The sequence below is a fragment of the Doryrhamphus excisus genome, chromosome 1 (assembly GCF_030265055.1).
Source record: "Doryrhamphus excisus isolate RoL2022-K1 chromosome 1, RoL_Dexc_1.0, whole genome shotgun sequence".
NCBI classification, from domain to species: domain Eukaryota; kingdom Metazoa; phylum Chordata; class Actinopteri; order Syngnathiformes; family Syngnathidae; genus Doryrhamphus; species Doryrhamphus excisus.
Genome location: NC_080466.1, coordinates 25,709,000 through 25,728,723, shown reverse-complemented (window position 1 = coordinate 25,728,723; position 19,724 = coordinate 25,709,000). Strand labels below are relative to the sequence as shown.

The following is a 19,724-nucleotide window of genomic DNA, read 5'->3' as shown; positions in this document are numbered from 1 at the left end:
TGTTTTTGGAATGTGGGAGGGAACCGGAGTACCCGGAGAAAACCCACGCATGCACGGGGAGAACATGCAAACTCCGCACACTCCGCACAACTCCGAGATGCCCGAGGGTGGAATTGAACCCTGGTCTCCTAGCTGTGAGCTGCGCTAACCCCTAGACCACCGTGCCGCCCAAAATATTAAACAGTAAAATCTAAATTTTAGAACATTCACTACTAATAATAATGGTAAATATGAATTAATAACCTTGAAACAATTACAGCTGAATATTCTATATTTAACATATATTAAATGTTAACATAAATATTAAATCGAAGTAAATATATTTAAAAATGAAGTAATAATAATTGTGCCTATATATTAAATGAATGAAATATATAATATTTATATAACATTAAAAATGTATTTTATAAATAAAGTTGTTTATCGTTTGTTTTCTTCGTAGGATGAGAGCCATGTGACGTACGCCAGCATCTCTTGCGACCTCAACAAGAAAAGCTCCGCCCACAAGGTGGCCCACTCAAGGTGGCAGGGGAGCAATTGCAGCTGTTGTCATGGCAACCAACATGTCACTGTTTTATGTGTCCAGGCCGCATTGGAGAACGAGGCAGAGAGCCCGAGCATGACGTACGCGGTCGTGAGCCACAAAAAGCAGAAGTCTAGCTCGGAGAAGCAGCAGGTGAGCGGGACACGGGACATGGCGTCGAGAGCGTCCCACTCCAGCCTGACTCGGCTTCACTTTTTTACATTTGCTCATGTTGGAATAACACCATGACAACAACGTGCAGGTCAGACGGGAGGAAGAGGAAGTCACCTACGCCGCCGTCAGGAAGACGCCGAGGATTGCGCCAGGCTATGACGGCAGCAATTAGAAAGAGGAAATTAGTCATTGTGTAAAAGTTTAGGACCGCCCCCGTGGCGCCGCCTCCAGTGAGACATTTATGAGGCGCATCATGTTATTTATTCTTGACAAGATGAATCTTTGACATGGATCAGACTTTGGATGGTGGAAAACTTGCATAAAACTTTAACTGTTTTCTTTGGCTTGCATGCGACGGCTTTATGGTCGTCTGATTGGCTGCCAAATCAGCAAGTAAAAAAGTGATACCACGATTATGTTGGACCCAGCAGAGCTTGAACCAAGCCCTTTGTCTTCTTTGTCGTTAAAGAAAATGCTTGCAGCCCAACCAACTCTTGATCCGCTTTCCTCTGCTCCGTTTGCAGGCAACTTGATCTGCTCAATGTGGAGCTACCACATTTCTAAACCCTGCAGACACACGATAAAGATGCCAGATTTGGTTTCCCGTGTTCACCTGACTTCTCTGTTGTGTGCCACGACTTCCGTTTCCTTGCTACTAGCTTGCATGCTAAGTCTTGCTTCTTGTTTTTTTTTATGTTCAGTCTTTTTTTGCCCTTGCATGCATAACTCATTTATCTCCGGCATCTTCCTGGGGTGTCCTGTGATTGGCCGGCGACCAGTCCAGGGTGTACCCCGCCTCTCACCCGAAGACAGCTGGGATAGGCTCCAGCACCCCCCGCGACCCTCGTGAGGAAAAGCGGTAAAAAATGAATGAATGTTCCTGGGCTGCCTCATTGCTTTTGTTTCCTTGCATGTGTTGGTTCCTGGCCCTTTTATTTAGCATTGTTCGTTTCTACATTTTTCTCAGACGTTTTGTTTCTTTGGTTTCGGCATTTTTCATGTTACCCATCCAAAGATGTACACAGTTGTTTTTTTTTAATATCTTCAAAAAGATGAATCAAAATGGAAGCAAATTGTTCAGCACAATTGTTCAATTTGTTCCTATATGACTCCATGGCAAAGCATATCATTAGGAAATCACCAGAGAGGATTTAAAACATAATTACATTTTATAGATCATTTAGTTTTACAAACAAGTGATTGTTCTCTCCAAATACGCCAGGAACATTAAAGATACCATCAAACTGCGGAGAGCGCTCTCCATCTAACCTCACATGCATGAGACAGCACACAGTTTGTGGGGCGCTGGGCAGAGGGTGGCGCCCACCTGTGGAGTCAGGTCCAACTGGTCTTCCGAGACCCCCGGGGGAGGGGTGAAGCGGAAGTGCTGCAGAAGCGTGGCGAAGAAGATGAAGAGCTCCATCCTGGCCAGACTTTCTCCCAGGCAGACCCTGCGACCTGGATGAGGTAGAAAGACACTTGAGGAGGAGGGACCAGTGAAGGGTGGGCGCCACCCCCCACGGACAAGCCACCCACCTGCAGAGAAGGGCATGAAGGCGTCTCGCTTGACAAAGTTCCCGTCTTTGTCCAGGAAGTGGGCGGGATGGAAGGAGTACGGCTTCTCCCACTCATCCTCATCGTAGAGGACGGACGTGAGGAGAGGATGCACCGTCGTCCCCTGAAGACCAACATCCAGACTCACATCACATCCATTTGCATCCTAGAATGTTTACGTTCTCCTCCAGCAGACCTTCTTGATGAAGTGACCCTGGAAGGTGACATCCCGACTGGTCCTGTGAGGAAGCGACATGGGGATGATGTTGCCCACCCTCTGGGTCTCATGGATGACGGCATCCGTGAAGGGCAGGTTCTTCCTGTCCTCCACCTGGACCTGCCGATCCCCAATCACTCTGGTCAGCTCCTCACGGACCTGCTCTGAAAGTTTACATGCAGCTTGCTGCTTGATGTTTTCACCAACATCTCCATCTGATGGTCAGTACTTCTCAACGAAGCCACCTCAGGCACGTGTGACCCCTTACCTTGTATCTTTGGGTACTTGGCCATGAGGAGAAGACCCCATCTGAGTGTGGTGGCGGTGGTTTCCGTGCCAGCCAGAAACAGGTTGGACACTGTCATCAGAAGGTTCGGATTGTGGAAGTGACCCACATCCCCCGACTCCTGGAAGATCAAGGACCATCTGTGCTGTTTTGGGTTTTTTGTTTGCATCTAAAGCACCAGACTACGCGTCGTGTTGTGTTGGGTGACCTCCTGGTGCTGCTGGCGGATGAGGAAGGTGTCCACCAGGCCTCTGCTGGCGTGCGGGTTGAGTGTCTCCTTCAGGCCCTGGACCAGCACCATGGCCTGCTTGCGGTTGGCGATTCCCAGACTGCGGAGCTCCTCTCTCACTGAGAAGAACCACTTGCCGAACCAGGGGAATATGTTGTACAACTGTGGAAGAAGAATGACTTGTTTGTGTAAGCTTCTCACAGATCGAGGGGACAAGAGCAGGATCTTTGAGGGTACCGCCCAGGAGACTCCCATGCCGTGTGGAAGTATGTTCCAGGCAGCCAGGCAAGACAAACTAATGTTCTTCACTAACGTTTGTGTTTGCTTCAGTCAGCGTGGTTGTTGTTTAACTGCTTGTTGTCTCGCCAGGAGATGTTTAACTTAATAAGGATGCATGAGAAGGAGGACCTGCATGGTTGGAGCACCGACTATCTGGACGCTCCTGCTGGTGCGCTGCACCATGGCCACAAAGACGGGGTCGTCGTAGCGGAACCTGCTGCCAAACACCAGAGAGCAGATGATGTTGGACACGGCATAGTTGATGATCTGGTTGTTGTTGAACGCTTCCCCTGCGATGACACCAAGGCATCAGGAATGGCGGACGAGACGAGAAGTTGTTGTGGTTGTGTACCTTTGTGGCTGTTGAAGATCTCCATGAGATGTTTGCTTTCCTCGATGATCTTGTCCTCACACGCCTTCTTGCCCATTCCGAAGTCTCTCAGGTTGGTCAAAGCGAAGCGTCTCATCTCCTTCCACGATTCTCCGTTGCTCCATATGACTCCTCAAGAGAACACACACGGTGTTTGGGACCTCACGTGTGTGTGTGTGTGTGTGTTCTTACCGTGCTCCAGCTTGGATTCCTTGACGGTGGTCAAAGGTTCCCTCTCTCCAAAGTCTTCTCCGTACGTGACCAGAGCCTCCTTCACATTCTTGTATCCGGCCAGGACCACCACCTTCTTGGGCCCCATGTGGAAGGTGAATACTGGTCCGTACTTCTTGGACATCTTGGACCAGGTGAGGCAGACATTTCAAAATAAAAGTCTCACTTTGCAATAAGGCGCACATAAATACAAAAACCTCTAAAGTCAAACAATTTCACCAATCTATACGTGACATCACTGAAGATGATTTATTGTTTTAAAACTGCTTCCCTTCTTTTCACACATGATTTCTCCTCGGGGAAATTCTTTTAAAATGTGAACAAATGGGCGATTAACCAGAGGGAAGGACTGGTTCACCTCAGAGGGTTATCAGTTCACTGAAGCCACAAATTCCCAAAGTCACCATGAAGTAGCCCGCATTCAGCTCAGCCGTGGACTTTACTTTTTAGAAGGATTCTCAGATGTTTTTATTACAGGGAGGCAATTTGAAAGACACCAAAAGGGCCCCAAAACTAGAGTCCAAAAATACACAGTGGTATTACCACGGTCGACTGGCATCTAGACTCCAAAATAAACAAGACCCTGAATGCGTCTTAACTTGCAACTTCTACTTCTAGGTGAGGAAACGCGCGGCAATTAGCAGTGCGCGTCCGTGTGACAGCCGCGTTCGCACTCGCTCACCTCCATGAGGGTCCAGTGTGGTCTGCGGAGGTCCAGCTGGAGCAGGTTCCCCAGCAAGGGGAGCGGCCTGGGCCCCGGAGGCTCCCTGCGGGACTCCCGCGAGCTGGAAGCCGAAGAGGAGACCACGTAGACCAGCAGCAGCACCAGCAGAGCGCCGAGCGCCGAGCTGAGACTCGGCGGGACAAAAACGTCCATAAGCTCCATGTCTCCCAACCACAATGTCTCTTTTGTATTACCCCGGAACACTGGCCCTGAAGACGACAACTCCAACCCACGGGGCGGGCCGCCTGTCTGCTACGAGGACACCCACTTGAAGGCGGACCAAAGCTGTGACGTCACTTTGACACGCGTTCGCCATTTGTGGGTACAGTGACATTATACTGCATTTTTATTATGAATGGATAAGCGGTAGAAAATGAATGAATGAATGATATTCAAACTGAATAATACACATATTTAATCATCCAATAAGAATCACAAGTGACAAAATAGATGATTCCATAAAAATCAACATAGGAGACCTTAGCTTCTTTTTTTTCACATTTTTCACCTTTCAGGGGGTCAAAGGTTCATTTGAGGGTGATTCATTGTCTTAATGTTAAAATGATTTCTTCATTTGTTGGCGTTTGAATGTCATTTGAATGACATGAAACACTACATTAAGTAGGCAAAGGCGTACATGAAACACTACATTAAGTAGGCAAAGGCGTACATGAAACACTACATTAAGTACGCAAAGGCGTACATGAAACACTACATTAAGTACGCAAAGGCTTACATGAAACACTACATTAAGTAGGCAAAGGCGTACATGAAACACTACATTAAGTAGGCAAAGGCGTACATGAAACACTACATTAAGTACGCAAAGGCGTACATGAAACACTACATTAAGTAGGCAAATGTGTACATGAAACACTACATTAAGTAGGCAAAGGCGTACATGAAACACTACATTTAGTAGGCAAAGGCGTACATGAAACACTACATTAAGTAGGCAAAGGCGTACATGAAACACTACATTAAGTAGGCAAAGGCGTACATGAAACACTATATTAAGTAGGCAAAGGTGTACATGAAACACTATATTAAGTAGGCAAAGGCGTACATGGAACACTACATTGAGTAGGTAAAGGCGTACATGAAACACTACATTAAGTAGGCAAAGGTGTACATGGAACACTACATTAAGTAGGTAAAGGCGTACATGAAACACTACATTAAGTAGGCAAAGGCGTACATGAAACACTACATTAAGTAGGTAAAGGCGTACATGAAACACTACATGCAGAGAGCTCGCAGCTCATGGTCGGTCGGGCTGAGAGTGAATCCCACCCGCGGGGTCAGATCCAGTTGGTCCTCAGAGACCCCCAGGGGAGGGGTGAAGCGGAAGTGCTGCAGGAGCGTGACGAAGAAGATGAAGAGCTCCATGCGGGCCAGACTCTCCCCCAAGCAGATACGTCGACCTGGACCACAGAGAACCAAGACGCTGAGACTCGCATGAGGAACTTTGTTGCGTTCTCTTCCTGTCATTTCTGTATATGTGATGGCGGCCATGACATGGATTCTGCCTAGCAACACATGAGCAGTCTACCGACCTATTTACCTACCTACCTACCTACCTACCTACCCACCATATAGAAACACCCACCTGCAGAGAAAGGCATGAAGGCATCTCGTTTGACAAAGTTCCCATCCTTGTCCAGGAAGTGGCCAGGATGGAAGGAACGTGGCTTCTCCCACTGCTCCTCATCGTGCAGGACAGACATAAGGAGGACATAGACGGTGGTCCCCTGGAGACAGATGGTGAGGTGAATGTTTACGTCTCCGTCTTGTCTGCTCTGTCAGACCTTCTTGATGAAGTGCCCCTTGAAGGTGACGTCCTGGCTGGTCCTGTGAGGAAGCGCCATGGGGGTGATGTTGGCCACCCTCTGGGTCTCATGGATGACGGCATCCGTGAAGGGCAGGTTCCTCCTGTCTTCCACCTGGACCTGGCGGTCCCCGATCACCCTGCTCAGCTCCTCACGGACCTGCTCTGAGGTGGGACACGTACATTCAGGAGCTGGTGTGGAGGCGTGAGGGCAGCTCCTTACCTTGGATGTTTGGATACTTGGCCATGAGGAGAAGAGCCCACCTCAGCGTGGTGGCCGTGGTGTCAGTGCCGGCAGCAAAGAGGTTCTGTACCGTCCACATCAGGTTTTCATCATGGAAGTGACTCTTGGTGATGCCAGACTCCTGCGAGACAGCCAAGATAGTTCCAAGATGGGCTGGAAAAGGTCTTTAGCTTCTTCCGACGTGTGGACGAACCTCCAGCTGGTGCTTGCGGACAAAGAAAGCGTCCACCAAGCTTCTGCACATCAGCGGGTTGAGGCTTTCTTTCAAACGGTGGAATATTTCCAGATTCTTCCTGCTGTAGTCCTCGGTTAGACGGAAGAATTCCTTGATCTGTGGCAGCATCTTGCCGAGCCACGGGAACATGTTGAAGACCTGAGGAGACACTGATGGTGAAGAAGACAAGGATGAAGACGGGGAGGAGGGAGGCGCTACCTGAGCTGAGGGCGAGCCGGCCAGCTGGATTTTCCGGTTCATCCCGTCCACCATGGCTGTGAACTCTGGATCGTCATACTCAAACCTGCTTCCATAAACGATGGAGGAGATGATGTTGGAGACGGCATAGTTGATGGGCTGAGTGGTATGAAAGGATTCTCCTGAAACCATCGATCGGCGCAGAAGTATTCAAATCTCAAGTTGTACAGTCCTTAAGTTCTACAAACATGGCCTTACCCTTGAACTTCCTGAAGACCTCCATGAGGTGTTGGCTTTCCTCAATGATCTTGTCCTCACACGCCTTCTTACCCATTCCGAAGTCTCTCAGGTTGGTGAGAGCGAAGCGTCTCATCTCCTTCCATGAGTCTCCATTGTTCCATAAGACCCCTGAGGAAGCCAACGTCCAGAGACGACTCCAGGGATAGGATCGCTTGATGTTTTCTTCTTAAAAAATGACTCACCGTGTCCTTTGTTGTACTCCGTCACCACGCGTAAGGGGTCTCTGTCTCCAAACTCGTCTGCATGGTTGACCAGCGCCTCCTTCACCGTCTGGTAGCCGGCCAGAACCACCACCTTCTTGGACCCCAGGTAGACGGTGAACACGGGGCCATACTTCTTGGAGAGCTACGAGAGAAGATCAATGTGAAGATCGTCTATTCATGACGGAGGAATAGTCGGTGCTGTGGACACCTCCACCAGCGTGTTGTAGGGTCTCTTCAGGTCCAGCTGCAACAGGTTTCCCAGCAAAGGAAGTGGTCGCGGTCCCGGAGGCTCATTGCTGGCCCCCCTATAGTTTAATGTGGATGAAGCAAAGTAGACCAGCAGCAGGACCGCCACAGCGCCTAACAGGGGGACACAGCTGTCCGCCTGGAGAAATACTTCCAGCAGTCCCATCTTCTGACTTGAAGTGAGTTCCTCTGCCTGCATGTCCTTACAGAACACAAATATGTTACAGTGTGAAAGGTGATATCTTCAAGAGGGGCGGGGACTTTCTGGTCAGGCTGGTTTTCTAACCTTTCACCAAATGTAGGTCCGAAGTCTCACATTTGTTTTGGGTTTTTTTTAGGATGTGATAGACAAGAACAATTCCTAATATCAGATAAATGTCGTCTGAGGGCTACTCGCTTGTCATTGTTACTTTCAACCACCAGAGGTCACCAGTTCCTTTAACAGCCCCAAACTGTTTTATACTCATTAAACCCATCCATCCGTCCATCCATCCATCCATCAACTTTCTTTGCCGCTTATCCTCACTAGGGTCGGAGGTATGCTGGAGTCTTACTCATTAAACATGCAAACATAATTAATTTAGTTTAATTTAGTTCTACAAAATACAATTGCATCTAAAAAGTGTGTAAGAGTACTCGACTTTTTCTCTGTTTGGATGAACGTCAGTCTAAAAAGTCAAGAAACTATGAGGGATAATGACTTAACATAGTAATATATATTAACACATACTTATATCAGTAAACGTGTGAGTAATAATTGACACAAAGATATAGATATACAAAGATATAGATGTAGATATACTTTAGATCCAGCAGGGGGAGCTGTAACATAACTTCAGTCTTAATTCATTGGTTACATTAAAACACATTAGCAATAATACATTTAATACGGGAAGCAGCTTCATGTTGTTGTGTTGATACAGGTATGTGTACGCAGTTTTCTCATTATTGTATGTTTATATAAGGATTATTCCTATAAATGCACACATCAATCGCATTCAATAAGTTGAAAATGTGCTAATATTATTAAATCAACAGTTGACTGCACAATCGTATTCATTGCAGATGTATCACTTGTTAACGGCTGCCAACATGAGAATCAACCAATCGGAGAGGAATGCCTGTCTGAGAGGCGCCTTCGTCCCGCCCCTCATTGTTGGCTGGACCAATAGAAAGCCGTCGAGAGGCACCTATAGAACCCTGCAACAGAGAGTAGCGAGCCGCATCGTCTCCTCCTCGGCGGTTAATCATGGAAGAAGCTGGCGAGGAAGGAGGGTTAATCAACATGAAGTCGACCTTGCTAACAAGATAGCCCACGGGAAGGCTGGTGAAGGCGGAGAAGGCACAGAAGAGGTCATTTCTCCCGGTTACTGGGAGTGATACTATATGGTGCAGACGAGCTAGCTATTTAAAGCTGGCGGGACTTCCGGGTAGGCTTTTCAAAGTTGCAACACATCACGAGGGTCGATTATGTCCGTTGGCCGCAGTTGTTGATTGAATGTACATTCGGACTAAATCGTGTACTTACAACTTTGGTGTACGTACACGATTTACCGAATCATATTTTTTACATAACTGTTAAACACAAGGCGTTTACTTTGAAGCCTCTTGTATGTTATTTCCGGCAGTGGTACTGATGTCAACAGCTGCTTTGACAGACTGGAGGTGAAGTTACCACAACAAGAACATTTAAAACAGTGTCGGCGAGGACACGCGACATGGATACACACTAGTTTATAGTCCTCTTTTATTCGGCAAACACGCTTTTATTGGTTGGAACGAGCGCTAACCTCGCTGATGTGTTATCGGCGGACGATGCAGTAAGTTTGAAATAACGTTGCTGCTTTCCTATTGACATAAAATATATGGAAATGCGTCGAGTATTTCAAAAAGGAGAAACTTCGTTAGACTTTGTATCAGAGTGAGTGGACAGACGTCACTGTGACTTTTGACGTCATCGCCATGTTTGTGAGACAAGGTAGTTGTGATCTGGAGTGGATAAAACACTTGTGAGAGTTAGTCCGTTTTCTTGTATTTTCAGGTCCTCCACCGGAGGAAGCATCAGTTGGTGTGATGTGGAAGTGCTGTGTTTTTGAGAAGATGTGATACGGTGTTGCTGATCTTTCTCCTTTTTTGTTCTTGTCAGGTCTCTGCCATGACCTTCACCATGCACCCATCACCACTCAACACTAGGGAGATGCTTTTGTAGTCTTTTACCCACCGCCCCCTCCAGCTCACCGTCCTCCTCCTCCTGGGACTGATGACTGGACCCAACTCCCCGAACCGGACCGGCACCACACCGGCCAAGCTGAGCAGGCAGGGCCGCTCCAAGAGCACCAGCGCTCACTGCCTGCTCCGCCACAGCGCCCAGGAGGAGTCGAGTGCCTCCAGCCCCAACAACGGCTCCCACTCGCCCGCCGAGGAAGAAGAGAAGGATGGAGGGGTTCTTTTCTATGTCAACCGCGGTGGGTTCCCTATTGAGGGTGGCACCTGGGAGAGGATGTGGACCCATGTGGCCGCGGTGCACCCGGAGGGTCAGGAGATGGTGGACAGGATACGCAACGCTGCATATCTGCCCAAGGTAAGCACCACGTCAACAATCTTTGACAAGATGGATGCTGCAGAGCGACGGCTTGGTTTTCTCTGCCCTGGAGGCTGCGTGTATGGTGTCAGACGCCACCGAGCGCATGAGTGCTGCTGCTGGGCTCACTTCAGTCACGGCAAACTAAATGGTAGATATAATTTGATCTTCATTAATCCCAATGGAGCTGGTGAGAAAAGAGCGGAGACAAATGCTGGTTGTTGCTGCAGAATGTCTCCCTGTTCTGGTCATGTGGCAGCAAAGCATCCCTGGTGAGGAACTCGGTCAGTCCTCAGTCAGACCCGAGCCCGGGGTTGGAATTAGGAGAGGAAGAAGGTTGTAGCTGTCATTTTATAAGAATAAAAATTAAAATAAAAGTTGTAATTTTTGGAAAATTAGGCTGGGGAAAAGATGTAATGTTACACAAAGAAAGTGTACTAGAAGAAAGGTGAAATATTTTGAAAAGGCAAAAAAAAAAACATTGCAAAGTCGGCATTTTCCACCAATATGACAAAGCTGAGGTGCAGCTTTTTTTTTAATATATATATAACTTTTTAGCATATCCACATGTGTTTCTTTACAGCAGTGATTGTCACCTAGTTGGTTGTTCCCCAAAAGTAGGTCACACCATGTTTATGGACGTCATGTTGGAGCGGGGGGCCCAGGACTTGATGTGCCGTGAGTCCGACCATAAAGAGACAGACGGCGTCTCGTGTTGTCTTACAAACTGTCCCCCCAACTAGAAGACATTTGAGAAGTTTGAGTTGAAAATGTTCCGTTTTACTTGCATCAGTGGCGGGCCAAGTCAAAATGAACAAAGCATGAACAGTGGTTTGTCATAATCGGAAAAGTGGCAAAAATGTTTCCAAAGTCAAACTGATGTGTGTCGATAAAACGGCAAGATAATAGGTTTGCTTTCATGGATGACTTTTTAAACATGTTCAGAAAGAGGCTGAAATCAGAGGAGAAAACAATGAATTGATGAATGAAGTGTGTTTTCTCCGGCTCCTCTTACTTCCTCCCGCATTCCAAAAACATGTTAGCTTCATTGGTCGCTCTCAATTGTCCATAGGTATGAATGTGGGTGGGAATGGTTGTTAGTCTATATGTGCCGTTGCCTTGGGAGAGCCAAGAAGTGAGCCAAAAACATGTTTAGGACTACAAAATAATGTTATTTGCTTCTTTTTGTCGGTGTTCTTTTTATGTAATAAACAAGTTGGAGCTGCCTGGGTGCGCTTTTAGATGGGCTAGGGGCCCATCTACCACAAGTGTCCAGTTAGACCAGAGAAAGTTGCTTGCGGTATAAATACTGCCTAAATATAGCAACAAATTGTCAGCACTGATCCCTCTTGCAGCGTATTCTTCTTCTTAGGTAGACTAGGTGCGTTTAGAAGCAAAGTTACGATGCCATGTACTGTACGGTGTTGGAACGACAAGCGACATTCCCAGACATAACGTGTTTATGATCAAGGACCAAAAGGCCGTTGCCAGATCTATTTGTGGCGGGACAAATGTATTTGTGGTGAAAATGTTGAGTCTTCTCTCTTCTCATGTTCCAGTCCAGTTGGTGTATTTATTACTGCCGCACTGACCCAAATGCTCCTCTAGAACCCACCAATGTAGAAGAAGCCAGCGTCGGAACCTCACACGGCGGCGTTGTCGTGTCACCGCCTGCATGGCCTCAATAGCAGAGAACAAATAATCCCTCTAGTACAATCTGGGTAGCGGATAATCTCTGGATGCCAAATGGACTTAATAGGGAACACACACACACACGACACACACCGCTTTATTAGGCACACCATCCCGTGTAATCTTGTCAAAAGGTCATCATTGTGGTCGCTGTTTGAGGTGCAGAAAGATTAGGAGAGGAAGGATGGAAGAGGAGGATGAGGGTGGAAAACAGGAAGGGAGGCAGTTTAATTGCTGGTCCACTCTGGAGGGGCTGGTGCAGCTGGCTCAGAGGAAGTGTTACTCACACTAAACACGTGTGTGTTTGTGTGCATGTGTGTGTGTGTGTGTGCGTGTGTGTGCGAGAGAGAGAGAGACACTTCACGTCTAAACCTTTTGTCAGCTGAAGGAAGGCACAGCTTTGCTTTGTGTATCTGTGGTGACTTTTGTGACTCTTCACCGCCGCCATCGTGTTCGTTCGGCCTTCAGTTTAAATCCCGACTGCCGGTAAAGTCCAAGGTCCACCTTGGAGACCCGTAATGGAAATGAGGCACGTAGCCTTCCTGAATGGAGGTTCTGTTGTGCGATGTTCGCCGTATAGCATGGCAGCTCTGACCTGATGATGATGATGATGAAAGCGAGGGATCACCGCCTGTCTTGCTGACTGAGCCAGCAGGAAGCAGCTTTAGCTTGTGCATGAGCGCCAGATGATGTGTCCAATAAAAAGGATGACTTAGTGGATCTTACTGAACTCCTTTAACTGATCTTCTCCCGGGTGTGAAAGTGCTGGATCGCTATTGCCTTTATTAGCTGCTTTGCGCTGCTTTTCAATGCTGGGTGGAAATATACGCCACAGGAAGTGACACATCCATTACTGTGGAGCACACTTCCTGCACTAACACACACACACAGGCGCATGACTAAGCCACATTCGTGACCTCTGGCTGTGATCTTAAAGGTCGATGTGGCCCTACTAACAGCTGCAGGCGTGGCAAATATCCTAGCGTTTGGTTTTCCACAGCATCGGTGACGTCTAAATTAGCCACTGATCGGTGTGTGCTGGGAAACAGCTATTAGCAACCCCGCTCCTTGTATGCACACTCTATAATGCTACACAGATCAGCGTTTTTTTTTTTCGCACAGCCATGTTTAGAGACGTTTAGTGACTCAGTTGTCAGTATGATTGACTCAGCAGTAGAAGACAAAGAAACGTGGTGTACCAGCGTGACCACTGGAGCACAAGACCAAATCATCTCGGTGCGGGCTTGTCACTTCCATCAGAAGAAGCCATGGATGAACGGCGTCCCACAGCGTCCACGTTTCCTCCAAGCGGGGCGGGACATTTCATTTTCAAGGCTTTTTCCAAACAAGGCATGACGACATCTAACCTCCGCTTTCTTTCCACGCCAGCATCACATCCCCGCGCTCCCCAACTTCAAGCCGTCCATGTCGGTGCCCGACTGGTTGGTGGTGGTCCAGAACTTCATGAAGGCTCTGCAGTATCCTTTTGGCGACGCGCCGGCCCCGTCGGCGTGGCAACAGATGGTCCTGTTGCTCCCGGTCGTCATGTTTGCACACACAAACACCGTGACCGGTCCTTAACACCGCCCGCCAGATACAACCACACGGGCACACAGTTCTTTGAGATCAAGAAGAACCGTCCACTGTGCGGGTCAGTTAACACTTCATGCTGCTGTTTTCATGGACCCCCCCAATAACGTCCTTGTGTTCTCTTCCTCTGGCAGCTTGATGGAGACAGCACGAGAGATGGTCAGGGAGTCTCTGCCAATCAAATGTCTGGAGGCCGTCATCTTGGGAATGTATCCTTTTGCTGCACACTCATGTGACAACAAAGGTAACGCCAGCCTCGCTTTGACCTCCCCCTAACTGTACGCCTTCAACTCCCCCTCCCCCGCCCCAAATGTCCCAAATGCGGACACAGCTTTTTGTCCCGCAGCTGAACAAACTGTCCCCCAATTAACTGGTCACACACACACATTAAGACCTGGACCACAAGGTCACATGTTTGTGGGTATGTGAAACCTATGAGACAACCCGATGCACTCGAACATACCACGCCACCATCCTCTGCAGTTCTTACAGCCTTGTTACTAGGCAACAAGAGCTCACTTCAAAGTTCACCACTCCCCCTGTACTGTCTCATGCACACAAACACACACACACACACACACACACACACACACACAGCTTCATGATTGAGTGTTTAGGAAAGCTCCGGTTGTAATCGGCCTCAATTAGCAATAAGACCAACTGTGAACAATGGCCTCGTGGTTTGGCTCCGGAAAGCTTTTTTGGGCTTTTGAACGTTTCCGACTGGCACGAGTCTCAGCAGGCGATGGCGACTTTATCAGAGAGTGGATTTGGCCACCGGAAGAAAGGAGGGAGATAAATTGAGGTGTAATACCAGAAAAAGGCAAAAGCAGACAAGTAATTAGCAAAGGGACAAGTTAAAAACAGATACTAAAGATAATTGGTATTTATTATGTATGCAAAATTTGGTTTTGTAAAAATATGTAATTTTTGAAAAAACAATGTTAGGCCCCAGCGAGAATTGAACTCGCGACCCCTGGTTTACAAGACCAGTGCTCTAACCACTGAGCTATGAGGCCCGGCCTACCTCCGTCGTCATAATAATCCTTTTCAAACAGCGTCTCCTGGCGGCTGTCATGCACGCGCACATACACGCCATGCAATATATATGTGTGTGTAATACGCAATATTACAACTGCGAGACCTTACTATAGGTAGATGTATAAATAGCAGATTAAGATAGATAGAAACCCCTTTTGTTTGTCCTGTGCCTGTCATGTGAAAAAGCGTACTGTTAGCGTGCCCCGCAGAATGTTTGTCTTTTTATAAACATTCACTGGCGATGACTGGATTATTTCGCTTTTTTAGAAAAAGCATAAGAGCCGCAACACACACCGTTCTTAAGGCTGAGAGGCTTTACCGCGTCTCAGTCGAACATTCAAAGCTGCTGCTATCATTGTCCCGGCGGAGTCTACCCGAATCCGACCGGCTCGCTGCATCCGCAAAAAGTAAACACTTGAAATTCGGAACAGAATTACATTATTTGATGATCAAATGAGTGCCCACGCCGAAGATGAACACTATGCAGTCGAGATGTGCGAGTCATGAACGAGACGTTTTTTTTGTTACTGAATCGGAATTCACGTGTACTCGTCTTCATTAACTCGTTCACTTCCTCACACCTATTACCGTTAGCTAGTTTGGGTCGTTTTTATGTTGTGGTATAGTTGTTAGATATGTTGGCTTAATATATGCGGCTACATTTGTGGCAAAGTCACTTACCTATGTTCTACTAGTAATTACAACAGAACCGAAAAAGTTAGACATGTTTTTTGTTCTGAGTAAGATGAGAGTTTTTTTTTTCATTTTGACATAATGGGCTAGCATCACACCAGCACCTAGCATCGGTGTGGAGTGTGGATCAGGCCGAGCCAGAGTTTTCCTTCCATCCACCTTCCAGCTACCTGACCAACGGCCTGACGTCCCTGGAGAGGTTCCCCATTAGCTTCAAGACTCAGTTCTCGGGCCACTGCTTCCACCACGTGGTGCTGGGCGTCTACTCCAACGGCCGCTACGGCTCCCTGGGCATGAGCCGCCGGCCGGACCTCATGGACAAGCCGCTCAGCCACCGGACCCTCGGAGAGCTGGTGGCCGAGTTCGAGAGCTCCTACAAGCGATACCAGCACAGCCTCAAGAAGGTAGCGTCACACCGCACTCCTGGTACCTACACCGTGTGTACTACATGGATACTACAGGAAGTAGTCGTTGTACAAATAACACTGCCACCGTTATTACTAATTCTCATGATAGTCATATTACTCTTAGTGATACTGCTGTTAGTGGTACTGCTATCACTGTTAGTGGTATCAGTACTAGTGCTACCATTCCTTGTCAGCTAGTGATACTACTGTTAGTGATACTACTGTTAGTGGTATCAGTACTAGTGCTACTATTCCTCATCAGCGAGTGATAGTACTCCTAGTGATACTACTGTTAGTGGTATCAGTACTTGTGCTACTATTCCTCGTCAGCTAGTGATACTACTCCTAATGATACTACTGTTAGTGGTATCAGTACTAGTGCTACTATTCCCCGTCAGCTAGTGATACTACTACTAATGATACTACTGTTAGTGGTATCAGTACTAGTGCTACTATTCCTTGTCAGCTAGTGATATTACCCCGAGTGATACTACCCCTAGTGATACTACCCCTAGTGATACTACTGTTAGTGGTATCAGTACTAGTGCTACCATTCCTTGTCAGCTAGTGATACTACTGTTAGTGATACTACTGTTAGTGGTATCAGTACTAGTGCTACTATTCCTCATCAGCGAGTGATACTACTCCGAGTGATAGTACTCCTAGTGATACTACTGTTAGTGGTATCAGTACTAGTGCTACTATTCCTCGTCAGCTAGTGATACTACTCCTAATGATACTACTGTTAGTGGTATCAGTACTAGTGCTACTATTCCTCGTCAGCTAGTGATACTACTACTAATTATACTACTGTTAGTGGTATCAGTACTAGTGCTACTATTCCTTGTCAGCTAGTGATATTACCCCGAGTGATACTACCCCTAGTGATACTACCCCTAGTGATACTACTGTTAGTGGTATCAGTACTAGTGCTACCATTCCTTGTCAGCTAGTGATACTACTGTTAGTGATACTACTGTTAGTGGTATCAATACTAGTGCTACTATTCCTCGTCAGCTAGTGATACTACTCTTAATTGTACTACTGTTAGTGGTATCAGTACTAGTGCTACTATTCCTTGTCAGCTAGTGATACTACCCCGAGTGATACTACCCCGAGTGATACTACTGTTAGTGATCCTACCCCTAGTGATACTACTAGTGATCCTACCCCTAGTGATACTACTAGTGATACTACCCCTAGTGATACTACTCCTAGTGGTACTACTCCTAGTGATACTACTCCTAGTGGTACTACTCCTAGTGATACTACCCCTAGTGATACTACTCCTAGTGGTGCTACCCATAGTGATACTACGAGTGAACAAAGGTGGCGTGTCTCGACCTTCTAGTCAAGCAAACCTGAAGCGCCAGCGTTACCTGTTGGCATTGTGTTGTCGTTGGACGCCGTACGAATAAAGTTGAGCCGAGTGATACGACATGACCCCCAGGTGAAGATCGGCCTGTACGTGCCTCACGACCCCCACGTGTGCCAGTCCATCGAGTGGAAGTATTTGGTGCTCAACGCGGCCAAACTGGGCCCTCAGGAGATGAAGAAGGAGCTGGAGAAACACGGGCGCGACATGCGGATGAAGGTACGCACGCTACACGCCTTCATGGTAGTAAATAGTAGCCATAGCTTCACGCATGCGGATGAAGGTACGCAGGCGACACGCCGTCATGGCAGTAAATAGTAGCCATAGCTTCACGTGGTATTCATACAATACTCCATAGTACAAACCATGTTGTACCAAGTTGGGTACAGGAATCAACAACACACCAGCAGTAACAAGCGTGTAGTGTCAGGTAGTAGTACTCCAACTGGGATGCTATGTAGGTCAGTCATTTGTCAACACGCACACACACACACACACACACACACACTGTCAGCTGTGCGAAGCTTTGTTGTAATCTCCATTGAATCCCAAAGAATGACTTTTTTTATAAATAGACTTCATTGTGTGTTTATGTTGTGCAAGGTTTGATGCTAGCAGCTAATGTTAGCACCTGTTAGCGCCTGCTCTCAATACGACACTTAACGCTGCATCACCTTAGCGCTATGCTAACGGCACTCTGGTTGGGTTAGCAGCCAGGTATTGTTAGCATCAGGCTAATATTAGCATAGCGTAATGTCGCATGATGTGTACTGTTGATGCAAAGTTGGCTAAGTGTTTGTATAAGACACACACACACACACACTGACCCACTTATTAGTGATCACATGATGAACAGCTGCTCCCAGCTGTTCATCATGTGAGCCAGGAAAAGTCATCACCACGTGTGCCGAGTCGACACTTCTTCCCCGACCGACTCCCTAAAGTCAACACACGCACACAGAGTGTTATATGTCTGTGGTTGTATCCATCATGGCGGCGATGTCGCTACGTTTACGTGACACCGTACGGCGCCTCCGTATCACCAACCCTTAACGCTCGCTCTTCTTCTCCCATCAGATCCTCAAGTCCTCCAGCGCTCAGTCTCCAATCAAGGAGCGGAGCCGTGGGAAGTCTCTGTCGCCACGCCGCCGCCAGGGCAGCCCGCAGCATCGCCCGGCGCATCGCAGAGACAAATCGTAAGTGGTCTCACTGTCACGAGGCGTCTGTCCACTTGGACACGATGCTGTCGCACACGCTACGCCCTGGCTTTGGCCTGACAGGACCGCACGCACACACACACACACACGCACACACACGCACACACACACGCACACACACACACACACACACACACAGAGCGTGCATAAGCACTGTCAGCTGTGCGTCGAGATGAAACACGAGCTGACTTGGACGACAGCTGCGAGTCGCCAAGTCGGCACACAGCAAAATTAATGTCGACGTGGCACCGCCCCGACCTTTGCCACCTCCCCTCACAGCACTTGTGTTGTGATGGTGACAGGTCACATGACTCCTGCAGCGTTTCTACAAGTCAATAGGAACACTGTTAACTCATTTGCTACCAAAGATGTACTCAGATGTTTTTTTTCAACCCAAACACCTCATCTCAAAGATGTATTTATATGTACTTTACGTTTTTTTGATGACGCAAGCACACAATAGAATAGAAATCACGATTAGTGCAGTTTTAATCCCCAAAAGCGGCCACAAGGGGGCAGAAGTGCACTGGCTAAGAGCTAAGCATGCACCTTTCCCAGGTGCGAACCTCCACAGCAATTAGGAACCAGCTGATGGTTCGGCATGGCTGTTGGATATTTTGGCTCAGTCCAGGATCTACGGCGGAGTTGGAGAACGTTATGCTGACAAAAAGCCTTCTTCCAACTGAAACTTATCGATGTTCCAAATAACATCTCTGCTGCTCCGTTCTCCGTCAGGCCAGCGTCGGTGGAGAAGAAACCTCCGGAACTCAGCACACTCGCCGACGGCTACCAGATACGAATTTGACCCCGCCCCCCCAGTCCACCCGTCCAGGCCAAAGACGAGACGAACTCCCATCAGTTTTGTAGCAGATCATCCCGGACTCGTCATCTCGATGGACCAATCATCTCGACCACGCCTGAGAGATGGACCCGACTGTTCCTGTCTTTTGAGATCTCTTCCATCCATTAGTACTGTCTGTCTTGGATGCACGAGGAGGAGAACTGGAGAAGATGAGCAGCAACACCAACCCATGGAGATGTCTCCTTCCAAGAATCTGCCAGGTCAGAAATGGAGCCTCGTCTTGATGGATGTCAGAGTTTCTTTCCATGAAGACAGGAAGTGGTGCTGATTTGAGACCAGCCCCCCCCCCCCCCCCCCCCCCCCCCCCACACACAGTAGCAGCACTGGTATACGTGTACACGCGTACCCATGTATGTATTAGCGTGTACCCGTGTACAAACACGCATACATGTACGCCATACCAGCCGTTGAGGAGCCTAGTTGTCCACATGAGACTGAAGGTATTG

General features: G+C 47.8%; 3 protein-coding genes and 1 non-coding gene across 5 annotated transcripts; 1 reads left to right on the top strand and 3 right to left on the bottom strand.

The window, feature by feature from the left end:
* Positions 1–1,521: 1,521 nt before the first annotated feature.
* Positions 1,522–4,843, bottom strand: LOC131098511 (cytochrome P450 2K1-like). The gene is made up of 9 exons (XM_058045968.1): positions 4,546–4,843; positions 3,825–3,987; positions 3,615–3,764; positions 3,392–3,552; positions 2,963–3,145; positions 2,737–2,875; positions 2,448–2,632; positions 2,234–2,375; positions 1,522–2,155 (listed from the first exon to the last, which is right to left on the bottom strand). Exons 1-9 carry the CDS (start codon positions 4,747–4,749, stop codon positions 1,968–1,970), a joined length of 1,515 nt encoding a protein of 504 aa, XP_057901951.1. The 5' UTR covers positions 4,750–4,843; the 3' UTR covers positions 1,522–1,967.
* A 131-nt stretch (positions 4,844–4,974) lies between these two features.
* On the bottom strand, positions 4,975–8,362 carry LOC131098495 (cytochrome P450 2K4-like). Its single transcript, XM_058045967.1, has 10 exons — positions 8,107–8,362; positions 7,783–8,022; positions 7,554–7,716; positions 7,330–7,479; positions 7,093–7,253; positions 6,853–7,032; positions 6,639–6,780; positions 6,396–6,580; positions 6,197–6,338; positions 4,975–6,011 (listed from the first exon to the last, which is right to left on the bottom strand). Exons 2-10 carry the CDS (start codon positions 8,017–8,019, stop codon positions 5,827–5,829), a joined length of 1,545 nt encoding a protein of 514 aa, XP_057901950.1. The 5' UTR covers positions 8,020–8,022; positions 8,107–8,362; the 3' UTR covers positions 4,975–5,826.
* Positions 8,363–9,005: 643 nt separating this feature from the next.
* On the top strand, positions 9,006–19,559 carry vash2 (vasohibin 2). 2 transcript variants are annotated; one of them, XM_058045970.1, is made up of 9 exons: positions 9,006–9,250; positions 9,967–10,401; positions 13,483–13,571; positions 13,688–13,744; positions 13,818–13,892; positions 15,584–15,821; positions 17,275–17,418; positions 18,277–18,395; positions 19,152–19,559. In XM_058045970.1, exons 2-9 carry the CDS (start codon positions 10,081–10,083, stop codon positions 19,219–19,221), a joined length of 1,113 nt encoding a protein of 370 aa, XP_057901953.1. In that variant the 5' UTR covers positions 9,006–9,250; positions 9,967–10,080; the 3' UTR covers positions 19,222–19,559. The 2 variants fall into 2 exon arrangements, with proteins under 2 accessions (XP_057901953.1, XP_057901952.1); XM_058045969.1 differs by lacking the exon at positions 9,006–9,250 and adding an exon at positions 9,355–9,640.
* Positions 14,630–14,702, bottom strand: trnat-ugu (transfer RNA threonine (anticodon UGU)). Its single transcript has one exon. It is a non-coding gene; the product is annotated as a tRNA-Thr (tRNA).
* Positions 19,560–19,724: the final 165 nt, after the last annotated feature.

Coding starts and splice junctions, on each gene's coding strand:
- vash2 (XM_058045970.1), top strand. CDS start 10,081: ATGACTGGACCCAACTCCCCGAACCGGACCGGCACCACACCGGCCAAG. Junction 13,572..13,687: donor AACTTCATGAAGGCTCTGCA/GTATCCTTTTGG, acceptor ACCGCCCGCCAG/ATACAACCACACGGGCACAC. Junction 18,396..19,151: donor GCGCATCGCAGAGACAAATC/GTAAGTGGTCTC, acceptor GTTCTCCGTCAG/GCCAGCGTCGGTGGAGAAGA.
- LOC131098495 (XM_058045967.1), bottom strand. CDS start 8,019: ATGCAGGCAGAGGAACTCACTTCAAGTCAGAAGATGGGACTGCTGGAA. Junction 7,717..7,782: donor CCTACAACACGCTGGTGGAG/GTGTCCACAGCA, acceptor CTTCTCTCGTAG/CTCTCCAAGAAGTATGGCCC. Junction 6,581..6,638: donor CAAGTATCCAAACATCCAAG/GTAAGGAGCTGC, acceptor GTCCCACCTCAG/AGCAGGTCCGTGAGGAGCTG.
- LOC131098511 (XM_058045968.1), bottom strand. CDS start 4,749: ATGGAGCTTATGGACGTTTTTGTCCCGCCGAGTCTCAGCTCGGCGCTC. Junction 2,633..2,736: donor CAAGTACCCAAAGATACAAG/GTAAGGGGTCAC, acceptor GTAAACTTTCAG/AGCAGGTCCGTGAGGAGCTG. Junction 2,156..2,233: donor CTTCATGCCCTTCTCTGCAG/GTGGGTGGCTTG, acceptor TACCTCATCCAG/GTCGCAGGGTCTGCCTGGGA.